The sequence below is a fragment of the Salvelinus fontinalis genome, chromosome 20 (genome assembly GCF_029448725.1).
Source record: "Salvelinus fontinalis isolate EN_2023a chromosome 20, ASM2944872v1, whole genome shotgun sequence".
NCBI classification, from domain to species: domain Eukaryota; kingdom Metazoa; phylum Chordata; class Actinopteri; order Salmoniformes; family Salmonidae; genus Salvelinus; species Salvelinus fontinalis.
Genome location: NC_074684.1, coordinates 27,128,751 through 27,148,243, shown reverse-complemented (window position 1 = coordinate 27,148,243; position 19,493 = coordinate 27,128,751). Strand labels below are relative to the sequence as shown.

The following is a 19,493-nucleotide window of genomic DNA, read 5'->3' as shown; positions in this document are numbered from 1 at the left end:
CTGTTTGAAACAAATATCTATGTTATCAACACTCCATGCTAAGCGGGGAATCCGTCCACTTTAAAGCAGCACCCTCTTGTGGGCATGTAAATTACACACGAAAGATATTTCTCTTCTTTCTCATATCATCTCTCTGCCTCTCATTCTGTTAACCTGGAGACATTAGGTACTTGCCCAACCTCATTCCCAGGCATGTTAAACCACCAACCAGCCTGTTCATCAGCTGTTGCTGTGCCCACCTGGTCCTTAGTGATCTGCTTGGATGGCGCGTTGATGCCCAGCTCCTCCAGAGGGTATACAATCTGGCGTCGCGGGTGCACCGGAACCATGCAGTTAAGAACAGAGGTCAGGTAATGGGCACATGAGTTCTGAGGGGAGCGGAAAAGGGGCAAAGGTCAGGGGAGGTGATACCTATCAGCTATACCATTGATGGAGGCAAAGGAAGGGGTGACTAACAGGTGCAAAATATTCCCTATATAGGGCACTACTTTTGACCAGGGCCCATAAGAGCTCTGTAGGGGATGCCATTTGGGATGCAGACATAACTAGCTCTGATGAAGAGGTTGTTTGATACGATTTACACGACCATCAACATGCTCCTGAATAGAAACCACTTCTACTGAATATAACTTCCACTGCCTCGGTCATGGCTGGCCAACCCTATGCTCCAGCATCCACTGTCCAAATAATGATTCCCTCTCCCATTAGATTTTCCATAATTCCATTATTCTATTTACACCTCACCATCTGGTGCATGTTTGTAGAAGTTAATTAGCAGAGGGGAAGGAGGAGGATGAGGATAAGGAGAAGGCCTCTACACAATGAGGAAATGTATTCTAACAGTCCAGAGAGGTGAACTTGGTAGTCCTATATCAGCACCTGCTTCTCCAACCCCAGAGAGAGTTGGTGAAGAGTGGCTGAACAAGGACTGAGGAACACTGCACTTATGAATATCTGGTACTGAACACAATGTGCACGCACGCAAAAACACATGCACACACACACACACAGTGGAACGGGCAAGGTGAGAAGTCAATATGAGCTTTACAGTCTGTTTCTCTCACCTTCTGGTTGTGGTAGGAGGGGTAGATTGGGTAGTAGAGGCAGGATTTGTGTGCCAGCCGCAGGACCTCCTTTAGGAAGTGTTTGGCGTAGTGCTGGAAGATGGGGTTGAGGGCAAAGTGACACAGCTGGCCGTGCTCCTCATAGCGGTGGTGGCTGAAGTAGATGAAGTTCTCAATGTTGTAGTTGGCTCGGATGTAATCTATATCCTGAGAGAGAGAGAGAGAGAGAGAGAGAGAGAGAGAGAGAGAGATATTAAGTAGTACTAAATCTATGAAAGCAAAATACCATTGAAGTCTGTAAACAAGAAAACTACCTCCTCATTTCTGATGATTACAATCCCAACTAGTTGGTTCTGAACTTGGGCTACAAATGCCTGCAAGGGTGTTCCATCCTGGAAGACAGACACAGAGAAAGAGAGATGAGATATTACACTTGAGGATAACATATAAATATGAATCCATTTTCATATCCAAAGTAATTATCTGTGTTGGAGCTCTGTCATAGTCATGCTTGACTGCTGGGGTGTGAATCACCACTGGAAATATGGTTTACATGGTAATTAGTTACCTCCTTGCAAAAACCATTAATCAATCAGTGATACTCCAAGTCTTCCAACATAATAATTTGAATCACTCTGGAACAGTTTTTGTGTAATTGATTGATAAACTGAGAGTAGCTATATAAGAACAAGTGAAATGGAACTAGTGGTTGTACTATTCCTTGTCCTATTGGCAGTAGTGTGTCCTGTGTGTGTCTGTGACTGACCATGTCTCTATGGGCCTGGTAGAACATGTCCAGGTCCTCCAGCAGGCTCTCATGCAGCCTGAGTTTCTTCACCATGTCACAGACTGCAGGCCTGTCTGCAGACACTGCCAGACTCACCACAAATGTCCTGAGGGGACAACAAGACCATGATTGACATTACACAAGCAACTTCCATTGTATATACACATCCAGGGATTTCTCGCCCCAAAAACATCTCTCTTCAAATATCCAATAACATCCATCTCAATGTAATCTTTGTAAGATAAATAAGGAGATGCATTCATGCTAAACCCTTAAATGTACGTCAATGGCTAAAACTACTAAAATGTTCTGTTGGGGACTATACTAATACCCACTTGAGCAGGCCAGAGCGGTGGAAGATGTAGAGCTCCTGCGGCAGGCTGCTGGTGTGGTGTGGTACTACCCTGAGGAAGCTCTGGAGGAGGGGAAACTCAGGGGCCAGCTTGGGCACAGAGATGATGCAGAAATCACGGTCCTGTGGAAGAAACAAGGAGATTGGCTTCATGCTTATCACATGCAGTAACCTCAGTTTCAAAGAGCCTCCACAATGTGGAAATCAATGAGTATGTCAATCAAAAATGGTTAAGTAATAAGATTTGTTAGCGGGTACTTACAGGGAAAAGTTTAAATATATTGGGCAGGAAGTCCACCGATCTGTAGGAGGAGATGAATGAGGGAAGTTAAGTGAAACTGTCTCTGCCAAGGCTCTAATCAGAGCCAACATGGAAATCACAGCAGTGGAACAACTGGCCAAGCAATCTGGCCAAGCAACCCGCACATCTCAGTACTTCTCTCCTTCAAGTTGCTGTCACTTTATGCACCATACTCATTAATTACATGCTCATTCTCGGTGGGGAGTAACTGGCTTCCATATTGCAGAACAGCTGGGCAGTAAGGCGATAGAGAGAGAGACGCAGCGGGAGCCAGCTAACAATCACACAGCTAAAGACAGATACATACTGGAGGGCTGCCATGACTAGTGAAAGGTTGTTTCCACACATTCATCAAGTGGTGAAAGTGGAGAAAGCAAAACTACATTTGATCACCTTCAATTAATGGGAATGTATTTCCTCTTTATTTATCCAAAACAGAATTATTTTTTTCAAATGGGTTAGTTAAACTCTCATCCAAACAATGCCAGTATAATTACTAGGTAATTACTTAATCAATTAATGACTTAGTAATCAAATTATCGTTGCTGTTTTTCTTAAAACAGAAACAGTGAAGATTTTTTTCTTTTTTTTATACCTTTTATAGGTCCTAGAGTAATGAAATGTTCAGAGTACATTGAGGGGACTTACTGCTTTCAATAAATACATACAAATATGGGTAAATATTGAGTTACAAGGTTTTCATCAGACAGCAATGTTATGCTTGTGACTTTGTCCTGAACTTACCTCATTTCAAAATTCTTGTAGATGACGAATAATTGAATACAGAATGCATTGGGTGTTACTGAGACTCTTGGTTCCAGAGTCACTTCTGAACCCTGAGGCTCTGCTGCACAAGCCTGGCTGTCCCCTGGCTGCAATGACAGCAATACAGTGTTAATATATCAATAGGAGATGAATGAGAGCCCATAGCTGGTGGACATGAAGGAAATAACATAAGGAATTCATAATTGGTTTACCTCTGATACTTCACTGGGTATTTCTGTAACGCCACCTTGATCAAAATCCTTTGTCTGGTCCACGTCCTGTGATGATACCTTGCAATTCATTTAATCAAACCAATATGTCACATTTTGCCTAACAATTGCATCTGTTATAGCCTTACAGTATTGTTGATTTTGGAAACATGGGTCCTTCTGGGTCAGACTCATCTCATACTGCACCTCTCCAGTGCTATCCTGTGGGCTGATGGTGTTGGTGTCCCCTGGAGTCCCCTCTCCCTCTGGCTCAGGGGCAGTCTCAGTCAGGTCCTCTGGACTGGGCTTATACAGACCGTTGAAGGGCCCAAGCTCAAAGCACTCGTTGAGCAGCTTCAAGTTGATGTCACCACTCACACTGATGAAACCCACAGCAGTTCCCTCATTCTGTGAAGACAGAACACAGACAGACACAGTCATTTTACTGTAAAGCCATTTGTAATTAAATAAAGTGTATCAACACTAGTAATATACATGTGCATACTATCAAACTTGACCAATTACAGTATTTCATTCTAGGCTATAACTTTTTTTTAAAGTACACAATAAGTAAATAATTGGCAATGCTGTTAAAAAAATTGAGTGCTGAATAGTACAACCCTCTTGGGAAGTGTTGTGCTGTTTGTTCTCTGAATGGAGAACACATCCAGGCAAAAAACCCAAAATGCTACAGATGTCTGGACACAATATGTTCAGTGAGAGCCTGTCTTGGCAGTGTCAACTCTCATCTACCATATGCTGCCATGAACACGTGTCAGCTTGAGTTGCAGGGAGGGGAGGAAAGATCTGTCATCTTCTAAGTCCTGGGGGAATTCACCCTAGCAGGATTTCTGTGAACCAGGCAAAAGCATCTGCACCGTTGCTATTACATTTTAAATGGACTGAACTCTCTGACTTTGGATCAGAGATTACTGATGCCAATGATAAAACAAACAGACAGATAACATCAGAAAGAACAAAATGGCTGACTTGATCCAAAGCTTAATAATCAGAAGGGCTAACGTTTTTTCCTTTCCCGTGGTTTTGGCTGAAGTTGGAATGTATTAAGGAGAAATAAATATATTCTCATGACAACAAAGAAATAAAACTGTAAACATAGCTGACCTCACAAACAGCTGCATGATTTTCGTCGTCCTGAGCCTCAATGAGTTCAGCCAGAAAGTAAGTCCCATAGGATCCTGTGAGGGCCTTTGACTGCTCCGCAAAGATGTGTGTGAGGTCATCATGATCCTCCACCCTGTAACAGAAGCGTCAATCACTTGATGAAAGCCATGAGCAACCCAAGGATCATCACTCACTAAAATTAGAATAGAAATACATGTGAACGTATTGAAATAACAGCCTGGTCTCATAGACTAGACGTAACATAGTAAATGTAAATCCGGGATTCTGAAATTAGTATGATATGTTACATTTGGTATGGTTACATAAGATGGTTACTATAGGGGGGTGCTGTTTCGACTTAGCATAAATCGGTCTCCAGATTACACAGCTTCCTACTCAATTATTGCTCGTACAATATGCATATTATTATTATTATTGGATAGAAAACACTCTCTAGTTTCTATAGCCGTTGGAATTTTGTCTCTGAGTGAAACAGAACTCCTTCTACAGCACTTTTCATGACAGGGAGTGAGATTTCAGAAATCTTGGCCCCTGTTCCCAGGTCAGTTGTAAGGTCCCTGTAAATGCTATGGAGAAACAAACACTGCCTACGTCTTCCTCTGGATGTCAGTACGTGGTGACGCTTTGAATGGAGTCGATTGCGCAATCAGGGCCTGTATAAAACACCAAAGACCGGAAGTACATTTCTTTTCGTCTCTGCGCCTGACGCACGACATCGGACATCGGACTTGCCTCCTTCCAAGCTGTTGTTTAGCCAGTAATATTTCTCCGGTCATGTTTTTACTCATTATAGGTGTTAAAAACATCATAAGGTAGTTAATTTGAACCGTTTTATAGCAATTTATATCCGTTTAGGGCGATTTTATGGCATTTCTGTGTGACGCACTTCGAGGAGCTGGGCACTTTTCGAGTGCATGGTGAACGTTAGTGGCCATTTCGACGGGACAAGAGGACATCTTTCGACCAAAAGACGATTAGACCGGAGAAAGGATTCATTGTCCAAGATTCTGATGGAAGAACAGCTCATAGTAAGAACTATTTATGATGATAAATCGTGTTTCTGTCGAAAAATGTTAAACGCTTATGCCGCCATTTTGTTTGGTGTAGCTTCGCTTGGCGCAACCTGTATTGAAAAGTAAGGATAATTCAAAAAATGTAATTCAGTGATTGCATTAAGAATTAAATTGTCTATCAATCGCTGTCCACCCTGTATTTTTTAGTCAAGTTTATGAGTATTTATGTATAAGACTAGATCACTGTCTAATATGGCGCCCGACATTTTCTGACCAGCTTGGCTACTTTTCTCATAGTCTAACCACGATTTTGGTGGCTAAATATGCACATTTTCGAACAAACTCTATATGTATGTTGTAATATGATGTTACAGGAGTGTCATCTGAAGAATTCTGAGAAGGTTAGTGAAAAAATTTATACATTTTGGTGGTGATAATGCTATCGCTCTTTTTGCCGTGAATCAATGCTGGGGTAATGTTTGCACATGTGCTATGGTAATATAACGATTTATTGTGTTTTCGCTGTAAGACACTTAGAAAATCTGAAATATTGTCTGGATTCACAGGATCTGTGTCTTTCAATTAGTGTACGCTGTGTATTTTTAAGAAATGTTTTATGATTAGTAATTAGGTAATACACGTTGCTCTCTGTATTTTTTCTAGTCGAGTTGTGATGGTGGGTGCAATTGTAAACTATGATTTATACCTGAAATATGCACATTTTTCTAACAAAACCTATCCTATACCATACATATGTTATCAGACTGTCATCTGATGAGTTTTTTTCTTGGTTAGTGGCTATCAATATCTTTATTTGGCCGAATTGGTGATAGCTACTGGTGTTGAGAAAAAATGGTGGACAAAGAAAAATGGTGATTTTTGCTAACGTGGTTAGCTAATAGATTTACATATTGTGTCTTCCCTGTAAAACATTTTATAAATCAGAGATGATGGCTTGAATCACAAGATCTGTATCTTTCATTTGGTGTCTTGGACTTGTGATTGAATGATATTTAGATGCTACTATTTAATTGTGACGCTATGCTAGCTATGCTATTCAGCTTTTTTACTGGTGGGGAAGGTGGGGGTGCTCCCGGATCCGGGTTTCTGAGTCGGTAGAAGTTTTAAGGCAAAAACAAAAGTAGGGTGGTTGGTCGGGGTGGATGGGTGGGCGTATTACGCCCCCAAAGGTTGTTCGAATCTCATCATGGACAACTTTTGCATTTGAGCTAATTATCAACTTTTGAACTACTTACTACCTTTTAACTACTTGGAATGTTGGCTAACCCTTCCCTTAACCCTTTTAGCTAACCCTGCCCCTTGTATCGCTTCCGTAACTACAGACGGTGGGAGACGGGAAGCAAGTACAGGGTGAAGATTTAATAATAAATAAACATGAAACTAAACAAGAACAGCATCTGGATAAGAGAAACAAAACAACATCAATGAAGACAATGAAACTGAGGAAGTGACAGATATAGGGGAGGCAATCAATGACGTGATAGAGTCCAGGTGAGTCCAATGAAGCGCTGGTGTGCATAACGATGGTGACAAGTGTGCGTAATGATGAGCAGCCTGGCGACCCCTAACCTTAACCCTGTTAGCTAACCCTTCTGCTAACCCTAACCTTAACTCTTTAACCTATCTCCTAAACTTAACCCTAACCTTAACCCACTAGCTAACGTTAGCCAGCTAGACACCTAGCTAGAATTCGTAACATATCATACATTTAGAAAATTCGTAACATATTGTACATTTTGCAAATTCGTAACTAATAATACGAATTGTAATTTCTAACTTATCTTACGAAATTGGTGATGGCCATCCACAAATTAATACATACAATACGAAACCTAACATATACTAAATTGAGTTTCTTCGGTTTTACGTACAGAATAATATGATATGCTCTGAGACCAGGTTGGAATTAAACAATGAATTCCTTAATTCCAAAAAGTAATTTATCATACTGTGAACGGCAAAATCAAATTTGAGAGTATAAAGCAAAAGTGCTATGGTACAGAACGCAGGTGTGTTAAAATTACTATGAGGACCTGGCTCGGCGGACATGCAGCCTTGGGCAATAGTTGTGTCTGTGGCACACAAATGCTGAACACTGGGGCCCTGGATCCTTCAGACTCTTCATGGGCTCAAAGATCGTTACCAGTGCACGCTCTGAAAACACACAGTGGGAGTGGGCATACTGTGAATCCTTCACAATCCTATATTTTTGAATACATGATGAAGAATGTTAAATAATACGATTACACATATTCTCATACACATATATACATATTGTATAAAAAAGGACTACACACTCACCTAGACATCGACTAGTTGGGGTGACCAAGCAGATGTATTGCAGCTCTGTGATAGCATTGAACACAGTTCTGTAAGAAGATGTTTACTTTTCTTATTGCACAATCCATCACCCTGTCAAGAACCTACAGTGCATGCAATATCACATCATGAGAATCTAATTTCTCATGCTGAAATTTTATGGAATGGCTGTGGAATCAAATTGGAAAAGCATATGTGGTATAGGAATGGCAGACTGCTGTATCACTAGTTGCCACAAACAGGATTCAAACCTAGTCTTATTATATTATGGAAAAGTTGAACATGTTATATTTTTGAGCCTACGTTATGAAAGGGGTTGTTACATGATTATGAGCAATGCCATGCCATCACTCATTAGTGCTGCTCACTTTGACACTCTGCTTTTTGCTGATTGCATACATAGAAAACATTGATAATCTCCTTACCACGGGTGGCTGGTGGCACCTTAATTTGGGAGGACAGGCTCATAGTAATGGTTGGAATGGAATAAATTGAATGATATCAAACACATCAAACACATGCTTTCCATGTTTGATACCATTCCATTCACTCCATTACAGACATTATAGTGAGCCATCCTACCCTCACCAGCCTCCTGTGCTTCCTACCTTACAATCTCTTTGGCACTCCCGATGGAGAAGATCGGCTGTGCCACGAAGAGGTGCAGGAAAAGTGTGTTCAGAGGCTGTCGTGACGAGAAAATACGGTTAAACCCAGAGAATAGGAAAGAAAACAAGAACAAATCTCTCTAGTTGATACAAACCGTGTATTTTTCAGCACTGTAATTGTCATGCAGGAATGGTTCCCAACAAGCTTGATCCACAATGTCTCCAATGGGGTGATCAGAGAAGGCAGCATGGGCCAAGACCTCATTCTTCGCATTGCTCAGGGTCACTGCCAGATTGGCCTTCTCTCTGAGGATACCAACATACAGACAGTGAAGCCAGGATAAATGATTGTGGTCCATCTAAAATGGATTGACGCTTGCATGTTCATGCATTCTGACATGTAACAAAAAATATTTTTCCACCTTGAGTGTGAATATCTGTTTCATGCATTTGGCTGACATGATTAAGGCTATGCATACTCACAGTAGATGAATGACATTTACTCTTCCAAATACTGCTACTGTGGCAGGACTGATCAGGCTATTGATCGCATGTGCATCCGATGACTCTGTTCTCCTCACAGTCACAGTCTCAACTTTGCCACCCGAGGAAGTTATGGTCCTCATCTTTCTCTGATTTTGGAAGAGAAAAGCAAATGAGAAGCAAATAAACGTAAATGGCTTTCCAATACAAATTTGACCAAAACACAACAAATGCATTCTTGTAATAATGAAATTACTAGCTAGGGGGTATCACATCAAGTATTTAACGTCACACATTGGAGTCCACTCCGGTAGCATTCTTCTTGTCAAATTAGCCTATCACGCTAACTTACCTGGTGGAAGCAAGAACTTTTCCAGTTCTCATATATATTCTTCCAAATTTGCAACAAGGATTCAAATCAGGGTTTCTATTTCATGCTTAGCTAGCTCATTATTGAAACATACAGTGTCAATAACGGTTTGGTCTCCTGTATTCAACCCAAACGAAGAAATAAAGTAAAACTAGTACTAGCTCCAGCTAATGGGGGGTGTGTAACCATAGAAACATAACGCTCGGTGACGTCTTGGGGTGAAGAGTTACAGTTCATATGTTACGTTCAACGCGCGCACGTTTGAAAGTGTCATGGCGGAGTCCACTGGCGCGCTGTGAAAATATTCTAAACTGATCGATTCTGTTGTAATAGTTGATTCTAATTGACTCTACCATACAATCCAGTAAAATGGCATCTACTGCGGCAGGGAAACAGAGGATACCGAAAGTAGCGAAGGTAGCGAAAAGTTTAAAATCAGCTAACGTTAGCTAGTGAACTTGTAATATGGCCTAGCCAGGTAACGTTAGCTAGCTAACCATAACAAGACTTGTGCTTTGTTTTGGTACGAATGTAGATTACTTCTAGCTACATTAAACGAACGAAAGGGTAGCATGCTATGTAAGAACTGCTATTTTGTATTTATTTAACTAATGTAGATTACTATATCGAGAAATCTGACCCAACTGTGTGCGAGGAAGGGCTAGCTAATTATTTAAAGTTTATGCCAGCTAACTACACGAACTGTTTACATTTGGAACATGTACTACCTATGTAGCTAACTAGTATTGTGTTCAATCAACTAGTTTCATCCAATTCCAAAATAACGTCTTAATTTGTGCTGTGAAGGTGAAAAACAAAGCTCCTGCAGAGGTACAAATCACAGCTGAGCAGTTGCTCAGGGAGGCAAAAGAGAGGGAGCTCGAGCTTCTGCCACCGCCACCCAAGCAAAAGATCACTGATGAAGAGGAGTTGAACGATTACAAGTTGAAGAAGAGGAAGGTGAGACCCCAAGTGACACATGCATTACACTTCAGACTTCAGTCTTACTGTTGGTATTCTGTTGGTGTGCCAACCAGACAGTTACAACATTCTCAGTTGTCTGCAAATCTTGTGAAGTACCGGTACACAGTAGTAAATACATTGAACTAATCAGATGCAAACTGGACTCGACTCCTTCTCTTAGGGATTTGAAGACAACATCAGAAAGAACCGTACTGTTATCAGCAACTGGATAAAATACGCTCAATGGGAGGAGAGCCTGAAAGAAGTCCAGAGGTAAGTTAATTTACATTTACATTACATTTTAGTCATTTAGCAGACGCTCTTATCCAGAGCGACTTACAGTAGAGTGCATACATTTTATTACATTTACATACTGAGACAAGGATATCCCTACCGGCCAAACCCTCCCTAACCCGGACGACGCTATGCCAATTGTGCGTCGCCCCACGGACCTCCCGGTTGCGGCCGGCTGCGACAGAGCAGCCGAGCTGCCCTAGACCACTGCGCCACCCGGGAGGTCGTTAATGCTTGTCAATGTCTCTGTGAAGCTGATTCTTGTGATTCATACATATATGGAGTCTAATGTGAATGTAGATGGATTTTGACAGGGATAATTGTTGTATATGAAATCTGATGTGAATGTTAAAGATGGATTTTGACTGGGATATTTGTTATCTGAGCTTTTTTTTAAACAATTTCCCCCCCAGGGCTCGCTCTATTTACGAGCGTGCTCTGGATGTAGACCACCGAAATATAGCTCTGTGGCTGAAGTATGCCGAGATGGAGATGAAGAACCGGCAGGTAAACCACGCCCGCAACATCTGGGACAGAGCCATCACCATCTTGCCCCGTGTCAACCAGTTCTGGTACTTAACAACTTTATCTCTCCTAAACTGAGCATATCTGGTTAAAAAGGTTTAGGTTAAAGAAAAGCACAATTTTGTCGCTCATCTGTTCTTTTTGCTGCTTTCCCCCTTTCAGGTACAAGTACAGTTACATGGAAGAGATGCTGGGCAACATCGCTGGCTGCAGACAGGTGTTTGAGCGCTGGACAGAGTGGGAACCAGAGGAACAAGCCTGGCACTCCTACATCAACTTTGAGCTGCGCTACAAGGAAGTCGACAAGGCCCGCTCCATCTATGAGAGATATATCCTTTTGATGGGAAGTGCTTAAAGCAATGACTTACTACAATGTATTAGCAAATTAGTTGTGGTTGCTGACTGTAGATATGCATTATTCAGTAACAGGTGTTTTATTCTAACAGATGATTACATTTGTAATGATGCATTGCCTATGGTAGTGGTATTACCTTCATACCTGTACAGTGCATCTCTCTTTTTTAAAGCTCCTTAACTCCAGTGCACTTGTGATTGTCCACCCTGATGTGAAGAATTGGATTAAGTACGCCCGTTTTGAAGAGAAGCATGGCTACATCGCCCATGGGAGGAAGGTGTTTGAAAGATCAGTGGAGTTCTTTGGCGAGGAGCATGTTAATGAGAACCTTTTTGTGGCCTTCGCCAGATTTGAAGAGAAACAGAAAGAGGTTTGTAAATCTGACACTTTGTACCATGTCAGTTTTATTCCCACACATTTATAGAGTTCTCCAACTGTGGTCAACAGAACAACACAACTTTTCTCCCCCTTGTGTCTTAGTTTGAGAGAGTTCGAGTCATCTACAAATACGCCCTGGACAGAATTCCCAAGCAGCAGGCTCAGGAGCTCTTCAAGTTCTACACCGTGTTTGAGAAGAAGTTTGGAGACCGGAGGGGAATCGAGGACGTCATCGTCAGCAAGAGGAGATTTCAGTATGAAGAGGAAGTCAAGGTAAATTAAACCCGTGAAGATTTGCAAAGATTTCATCCCAAAATAACCCTTTAAAACAATATTCTATCCACTAATGGCTTGTTATTGGATTGTTTTTCTTTCTGTATAGGCAAGCCCACACAATTATGACGCATGGTTTGATTACCTACGCCTGGTGGAGAGTGATGCGGATCCTGACACTGCCAGAGAGGTCTATGAGAGAGCCATCGCCAATATCCCTCCTATACAGGAGAAGAGGCACTGGAGAAGATACATTTACCTGTGGATAAACTACGCTCTATATGAAGAACTGGAGGTCAAGGTAGGCCTGCATTGCATCCTCTGTGTCTAAATAATGGCTATTAGGGATGTAACGATTCAGCAGTATGCATCGGTCCCCGATTCAAATGTTTAAGATACGACTGCATCGGTCCGCGAACCCCAAACCGATCCAAATGTAGCATGTATCGGTCAGAAAATCTATTTAAAAGTTACGAATCACTGATTCACTAACATTTTTTTCTCTCGTATTACTTTCTTTCTACTTTCCAAAAATACACATGACCAAAAGTATGTGGACACCTGCTCGTCGAACATCTCATTCCAAAATCATGGCCATTAATATGGAGAGGTCCCCCCGTTGCTGCTATAACAGCCTCCACTTTTCTGGGAAGGCTTTCCACTAGATGTTGGAACATTGCTGCTGGGATTTGCTTACATTCAGCGACGAGTATTAGTGAGGTCGGGCACTGATGTTGGGCGATTAGGCCTGGCTCAGTCGACATTCCAATTCATCCCGAAGGTATTTGATAGGGTTGAGGTCAGAGTCAAGTTCTTCCAAACTGATCTCGACATACCATATTTGTATGGACCTCTCTTTGTGCACGGGGGCATTGTCATGCTGAAAAAGGAAAGGGCCTCCAAACTGTTGCCACAAAGTTGGAAGCACAGAATCGTCTAGAATGTAATTGTATGCTGTAGCGTTAAGATTTCCCTTCACTGGAACTAATTAGCATAGTCCAAACCATGAGAAACAGCCCTAGACCATTATTCTTCCTCCACCAAACTTTACAGTTGGCACTATGCATTGGGGCTGCTAGCGTTCTCCTATCATCCGCCAAACCCAGATTTGTCCGTCAAACTGCCAGATGGTGGTGATTCATCACTCCAGAGAACGTGTAACGTGTTTCCACTGCTCCAGAGTCCAATGGCAGCGACCTTTACACCACTCCAGCCAACCCTTGGCATTACCCCCCCCCCCCCCCCCACTCGACCATGAGAAACCAATTTCATGAAGCTCCCGACGAACAGTTCTTGTGCTGACGTTGCTTCCAGAGGTAGTTTGGAACTTGGTAGTGAGTGTTGCAACCAAGGACAGGCGATTTTTACGGGCTTCAGCACTCGGCGGTCCCATTCTGTGAGCTTGTGTGTGAAATAGCCAAATATACTAATTTGAAAGGGTGTCCATATACTTCTGTATATATAGTGTACCTCCTCTTTTGTGACAACTGGTGCGTCCTCTCCTTCAGTGGCTATGTCATAGCTAATTTGTAAACGGTAAATGTTGATACATTACTAGCTCAAACACTTCATCTGTAAAAATGACAAATTAATTAGTGGGTGATGGTGATTTCAGAACCAAAGTGGGGGGACAAAAAAAACAAGCTACATTGTCCCCTCCCTCCTAATCTGATAGGTGGTAGATGTCTAGTTCCCCTTATGCCCCTAATCTGATAATGGTAATGGGGTGGTCGATGCCTAGTCTCCCTTATGGCTCAGATCAGGTGCCTACATACTAGTATAGACTGTGAACATACATAATTTACACACAGAGAAGTCAGCTCAGATATGCCCAGCTCATGAGCTTCATCAGCAGCAGATATGAATTTGGAATGGAAAATGAATGTGTTTATGCAACAAATGTTAGTGCATCCAACCAAATCACATCAATTCGTTCTCTAATCAAACCAAATCGTTTCAAACTAAAACGTATCATTCCTGTATCTAGATACGTATCGAATCCTTTTGAAAGGGAATGATGCACATCCCTATTGGCTGTGATTCTCACATCGCTAAGTGTGACATTGTGCATATGCCTGTGGATTTCAGTGCTTATTGTGTTGATTGGCAGGACCCAGAGAGAACAAGGCAGGTGTACCTGGCATGTCTGGATCTCATCCCTCACAAAAAGGTATCGGTAGTTTGCAACGTTTACAATCAATGGCACCTCTGTTTCTGAAATGGGGTTTAATAAAACATTTGATATGCAACAAAAAAACATTCATCAACAAATCATCAAACTTATTACTTTGTTTCCTTCCTCATAGTTCACGTTTGCCAAGATGTGGCTACTCTACGGACAGTTTGAAATCCGCCAGAAGAACCTCCAAGCTGCTAGACGAGGCTTGGTAAGGTCCCTACTGTTGATGATTTATGTTTTTCATTGTGATACTTCAAGTTTCAACATTTTCTGTCATTTGGCCTTCTCCCTCTCCCCAGGGCACAGCCATTGGTAAATGTCCAAAGAACAAGCTGTTTAAGGGCTACATTGAACTGGAGCTGCAGCTCAGAGAGTTTGACCGATGTAGGAAGCTTTATGAGAAGTACCTGGAGTTTGCCTCCGAGAACTGCACCACCTGGATCAAGTTCTCTGAGCTGGAGACCATCCTGGGAGACACAGAGAGGGCCCGGGCCATCTTCGAGCTGGCCATCGGACAGCCACGACTGGACATGCCAGAGGTCAGGCTCACAAACGTTCACCCTGGGCATTTATTTACTGACTGTATTGGCCTTCCACTTTCAGCATGTCTGAAGACACCCTTCACGTAAAAAGTATTGTAGTGAAAACTAATTGAAATACCAATGAACAGTATTTTACTTTCAAATGTTTACTTTTAAAATCTTAGGTGTTGTGGAAGTCCTACATCGACTTTGAAATTGAGCAGGAAGAGTATGACAATACCAGAGGTCTCTACAAGAGATTGTTGCAGCGCACACAGCACGTCAAGGTGAGACCTGTCCCTTTAACCTTAGTGACTAACTTGCTACCAACAGTCCTATACTACATTACTCACCCGCCTAATACTCACTGCTCAGTGACTCATCAAACAATACTTGATCATTTTGTAATTTTGCCAAATGTGTTACCTGCAGGTCTGGATCAGCTATGCCCAGTATGAGCTGTCCATTGATAACTCTGACCGGCTGCAGAGGTGTAGGGGGATCTTTGAGGAGGCCAACAAGGGCCTGAGGAGCTGTGAGGAGAAGGAGGAGCGTCTGATGCTGCTGGAGTCTTGGAAGGAGTTTGAGCAGGAGTTTGGCTCAGACACAACCAGGGAAAGGGTTAAGAAACTGCTGCCGGAGAAGGTGAAGAAGAGGAGAAAGCTCACGGCAGAGGACGGAGTAAGTAGTGTTTCTCTTAGCCTTATCATACCAATCCAACATAAATTCATTACCCTTGTTTATGTGTTGTGGTTTGGCTGATCACTAATTGACTTTTCATTTTGATCCATCAGTCAGATGCAGGGTGGGAGGAGTACTACGACTACATCTTCCCTGAGGATGCAGCCAACCAGCCCAACCTCAAGCTGCTCGCCATGGCCAAGATGTGGAAGAGGCAGCAACAAGAAGAAGATGATGAAGAAGAGGATGAAGAGGATGAAGAAGAAAACAATGGAGGAGTGGATAGGGGTAGTGTCGAGAAAGTTGGGGGCAAAGAAATGGAGGGAGAAGAAAACAGAAGAGAGAGAGGAATAGACAAAGAAATTACAGAAGACTTAGCATCACCATCATCAGAAAAGCCTATAGTCAGTGAGCCTGTGCCTGAAAAAGTCACCAAGGAGAGCACATACGATGACGGAGATGATTCTGATGAAAGCAGTAGTGGAAGCAGCAGCAGTAGTAGTAGTAGTGACAATGATGGTGGTGAGAAACAGCCCAGGAAGAGCAATACGGACTCAGTGAAAGATTAGCTTGTCTGGGGGAAAAAATGTTTTACTCTTTACAAATAGGGACAAGTTGGGGACCTCATTGGGTAATTTCTATTGCTTAAAAAAAAGCATGATTATTTTTCCATGTCTTTGTTTCATTAATTTACTGTGGTGCAATTACAGTGTAAATAAAAAAAACACTGATCCAACTTTTTATTTATTTGAACCATAGAACTTACTGTTGTAACAAAGCAGCAGATACACTATCATTACCCGGGTGAGTCATGTAAGTAATAGTTTATTGAATTTGGATTAAAGTCCTTTCAATTCTATATTGCATTTCACACCAAACAATGACTGACTCATTGTCATCAAAAATCCTAGTTTCACAAAGGATAACTTATTAGATCTGTCAATATTATGTACAATGATGTTCTCTAAGCTTTCACACATCACACCCTAAAACTAGTCCTAATAACACTTTTCACACTTAATTTTCTAATGTAGACTGTGTGGAAATATGTTTGTTGCCACAACCAGAGTCGTAAACCCTACTGATTTTTACAATTTCCTAACCCTCAACACAACACACTGCCCTTATGCCTAACCTTAAATTAAGACAAAAAGCAAATGTATGTTGTCATTCATTTTTACCATAGCCAATTTTGACTTTGTGGCTGTGGTAACCGAGAAATATAAATGCACTTGTTTTCAAAAGTGTCAGAGCCACCGTCTACTGTTATTCTATATCTTCTGGTCTGACAGGATGTGGTATAGGAATGATGGACTTCCTCTCGGTGTCTCTCGACAAGGCTTTCCTCATATCTGCAGAAGAATACAAAGAGTGAGTACATATCCACATAATGATTGTCTGAATTACAGTAATGTTTACATTGATTTGAAGGGGTTCATATTACCATAGGCGTCTTCATCCGGTTCTCCATTGCTAGCAGAATAGTACTCTATCACGGTCCTGTAAACGCTGTAGCCTAGCTGTTTGTACATGTTCACCGCCACTTGATTGGAGACTCGCACAAACAGATCAACAAAGAACCCACCCTTCCTAAACAACAGTGAAACAGATAAGTGAGGCAATGAAGTAGATCTTTCCTGGTACGACAAACTGAAAATGATCAACACCGATCACTTATCGCAGGCATTTTGTTGATATCGTTCATTACAATAAGTAGTCTATACTAGAGAAATGTGAAGCTTTAAATGAAATAAGTTTGCTAATATGGGTGATTGTTAATGGGACAATTGTTGGCTACAACCATCAAAATATTAGTAGTAGTTTAAAGGATAATATAAAAAGCGGTGCACATTAGTGTTATAAAACTATCGTTCTATTTATCGTCATCGCATCGATTCAGGCAATTTAGCGCAATATGTATTTCTGTCCATATCGCCCAGCTCTACTCTAACATGGTTATTGTTCAGTAGGGTACAAGAGAACTCAAAGGGTTTCTTATTGGACCAGGTAGTCCAGTGTTTCCCCAACTCCATCCTGGGGACCCCAAGGGGTGCACATTTTGGTTTTTGCCCTGGTACGACACAGCTGATTCAAATGACAAACTCATCATCAAGCTTTGATTAGTAGAATCAGCTGTGTAGTGCTAGTGCAAAAACCAAAATGTGCACCCAGTCGGGGCCCCAAGACAGAGTTTGGGAAACGCTGAAGTACTACCTCCGTTTCAGTAAAATAAAATAATTGCCAAATGAACAAAACCCTGATCTTAGTAACCTGAAGCATTAGAAGTCAGCCCCACCTTTCTGAGATCTCCTCCAGCATCTCCATAAGCTTGGCTGCCAATCCCAGTCGTCTGAACTCTGGGGCCACAGAGAGAGCTGTGACGTGGCCATGCCACTCTTCTCGCGCCACTGATCCCTCTGCCTTTCCCATGACTGAGGATAGTCAGAAGTGTCATTTTGATGGAAGCTACACAGAGTGTATGCCTTTGCTATTGCAATTATGTTTTCTATTGCATTTTCTCTAAAGCAATCATCATATTGCTAGGTGTGTATGACATGTAGGCCTACTCACTGTAACCCATCAATTCACCACCAGGGGCCTCTGAAACAATGAAGTACTCTGGCCAGTGGGCCAGGTACTGTAGGTAAAATGGGATTCCGTACTGTGAAAGAAAGTTAAGGAAAGCTTGCCTTCTCCTGATAACAATACAAAGGCTAACGTTGCACTATCTGGGGTTTCTGTGCATGACGGTGGTATGTTATTACAATGCTGGGGAACAATTTGTACTGAAAGGATACAGTCTCTGTCAATGGATCCAGGTTGCTGTGAAGAGAGAAACAAATACTCAGATGCTTCGTGCATTCAATGCAATGCCCTGATGAGGTGCAGCAGACTAAACAGTTGAATTAACTGTCATTATGCGCAGCGTTACCGATCTAACTGTTTGCTAGCTGGCTCTAGTTAGCCAGCTAATCTTGGAAAGCTTGCTTAGCTAGCTAGTGAGCTATTATTGTCCATGAAATATATCAAATAATGTATCTTATAATCAAGAGTTGACTAGTGTAAACTAGCTAACGTTAGCAGATAGTCTAAAACTATGCATCGCACGTATGATAATTAACTTCTGGCTAGCTAGCTATACTTGCAACTAGCCCATAAGCAATTGCTATTGTTCATTAAAACATAATGACGGTGTAGCTAGATGGGTAACCTATTCAACAATATTATAAATATAGAAATTAACTCACATGTTGTTGAATTTGAACAAATCATCGCATGTGAAAGCTCGTAATGTTGTCATTTTGCCTGTACAGTTGCCGCGTTCAATCCTAGTTGGAACAAGGACACTCGGAAATATTGCACTTCCTGATTCGTTGAACGCGGCACGTGTATAACTATATTACAAACACTTATACACTTGTAGCTAGTCGGAAATGTCTGAGTTCCAACTAGTACATGAACGCGGCAAAAGTGTCTGCGACCCTTCAACTTTAGCATCAACAAGAACATCGACCCCCTCCTTCGTCAGGGAGGTGTCATTGCCTGTTGTTTACTGCCATCTGCTGTTGGACGGAGAAAATAGCAGACTAACTTTAGTAGGACACAATATACACTGCTCAAAAAAATAAAGGGAACACTTAAACAACACAATGTAACTCCAAGTCAATCACACTTCTGTGAAATCAAACTGCACAAATGCACATTTGTGGCCTGCTGGAGGTCATTTTGCAGGGCTCTGGCAGTGCACCTCCTTGCACTAAGGCGGAGGTACCGGTCCTGCTGCTGGGTTGTTGCCCTCCTACGGCCTCCTCCACGTCTCCTGATGTACTGGCCTGTCTCCTGGTAGCGCCTCCATGCTCTGGACACTACGCTGACAGACACAGCA

General features: G+C 42.0%; 3 protein-coding genes across 4 annotated transcripts in view; 1 reads left to right on the top strand and 2 right to left on the bottom strand.

The window, feature by feature from the left end:
• cfap61 (cilia and flagella associated protein 61) overlaps nucleotides 1-9,656 on the bottom strand; it is a 43,623-nt gene extending 33,967 nt beyond the window's left edge. The window contains exons 1-16 of one of the 2 annotated variants that reach the window (XM_055873032.1): nucleotides 9,421-9,656; nucleotides 9,069-9,217; nucleotides 8,741-8,891; nucleotides 8,586-8,662; nucleotides 7,960-8,027; nucleotides 7,692-7,812; nucleotides 4,604-4,736; nucleotides 3,686-3,886; nucleotides 3,482-3,559; nucleotides 3,249-3,376; nucleotides 2,466-2,505; nucleotides 2,187-2,326; nucleotides 1,831-1,957; nucleotides 1,379-1,456; nucleotides 1,065-1,271; nucleotides 240-368 (exon numbers count right to left, since the gene is read on the bottom strand). In XM_055873032.1, coding sequence (XP_055729007.1) covers nucleotides 240-368; nucleotides 1,065-1,271; nucleotides 1,379-1,456; nucleotides 1,831-1,957; nucleotides 2,187-2,326; nucleotides 2,466-2,505; nucleotides 3,249-3,376; nucleotides 3,482-3,559; nucleotides 3,686-3,886; nucleotides 4,604-4,736; nucleotides 7,692-7,812; nucleotides 7,960-8,027; nucleotides 8,586-8,662; nucleotides 8,741-8,891; nucleotides 9,069-9,211 — 1,821 coding nt within the window. In that variant the 5' untranslated portion in view covers nucleotides 9,212-9,217; nucleotides 9,421-9,656. The remainder of the gene's footprint in view (nucleotides 1-239; nucleotides 369-1,064; nucleotides 1,272-1,378; nucleotides 1,457-1,830; nucleotides 1,958-2,186; nucleotides 2,327-2,465; nucleotides 2,506-3,248; nucleotides 3,377-3,481; nucleotides 3,560-3,685; nucleotides 3,887-4,603; nucleotides 4,737-7,691; nucleotides 7,813-7,959; nucleotides 8,028-8,585; nucleotides 8,663-8,740; nucleotides 8,892-9,068; nucleotides 9,218-9,420) is intronic. The other variant, XM_055873033.1, reaches the window with a different exon arrangement.
• Nucleotides 9,657-9,675: 19 nt separating this feature from the next.
• LOC129817607 (crooked neck-like protein 1) lies at nucleotides 9,676-16,343 on the top strand. Its single transcript, XM_055873034.1, has 14 exons — nucleotides 9,676-9,855; nucleotides 10,246-10,398; nucleotides 10,583-10,674; nucleotides 11,109-11,267; nucleotides 11,383-11,549; nucleotides 11,767-11,945; nucleotides 12,056-12,226; nucleotides 12,336-12,527; nucleotides 14,337-14,396; nucleotides 14,533-14,613; nucleotides 14,705-14,944; nucleotides 15,112-15,213; nucleotides 15,359-15,607; nucleotides 15,721-16,343. Exons 1-14 carry the CDS (start codon nucleotides 9,808-9,810, stop codon nucleotides 16,174-16,176), a joined length of 2,349 nt encoding a protein of 782 aa, XP_055729009.1. The 5' UTR covers nucleotides 9,676-9,807; the 3' UTR covers nucleotides 16,177-16,343.
• LOC129817609 (N-alpha-acetyltransferase 20) lies at nucleotides 16,339-19,073 on the bottom strand. The gene is made up of 6 exons (XM_055873037.1): nucleotides 18,856-19,073; nucleotides 18,406-18,430; nucleotides 18,179-18,269; nucleotides 17,904-18,039; nucleotides 17,052-17,197; nucleotides 16,339-16,959 (listed from the first exon to the last, which is right to left on the bottom strand). Exons 1-6 carry the CDS (start codon nucleotides 18,906-18,908, stop codon nucleotides 16,874-16,876), a joined length of 537 nt encoding a protein of 178 aa, XP_055729012.1. The 5' UTR covers nucleotides 18,909-19,073; the 3' UTR covers nucleotides 16,339-16,873.
• Nucleotides 19,074-19,493: the final 420 nt, after the last annotated feature.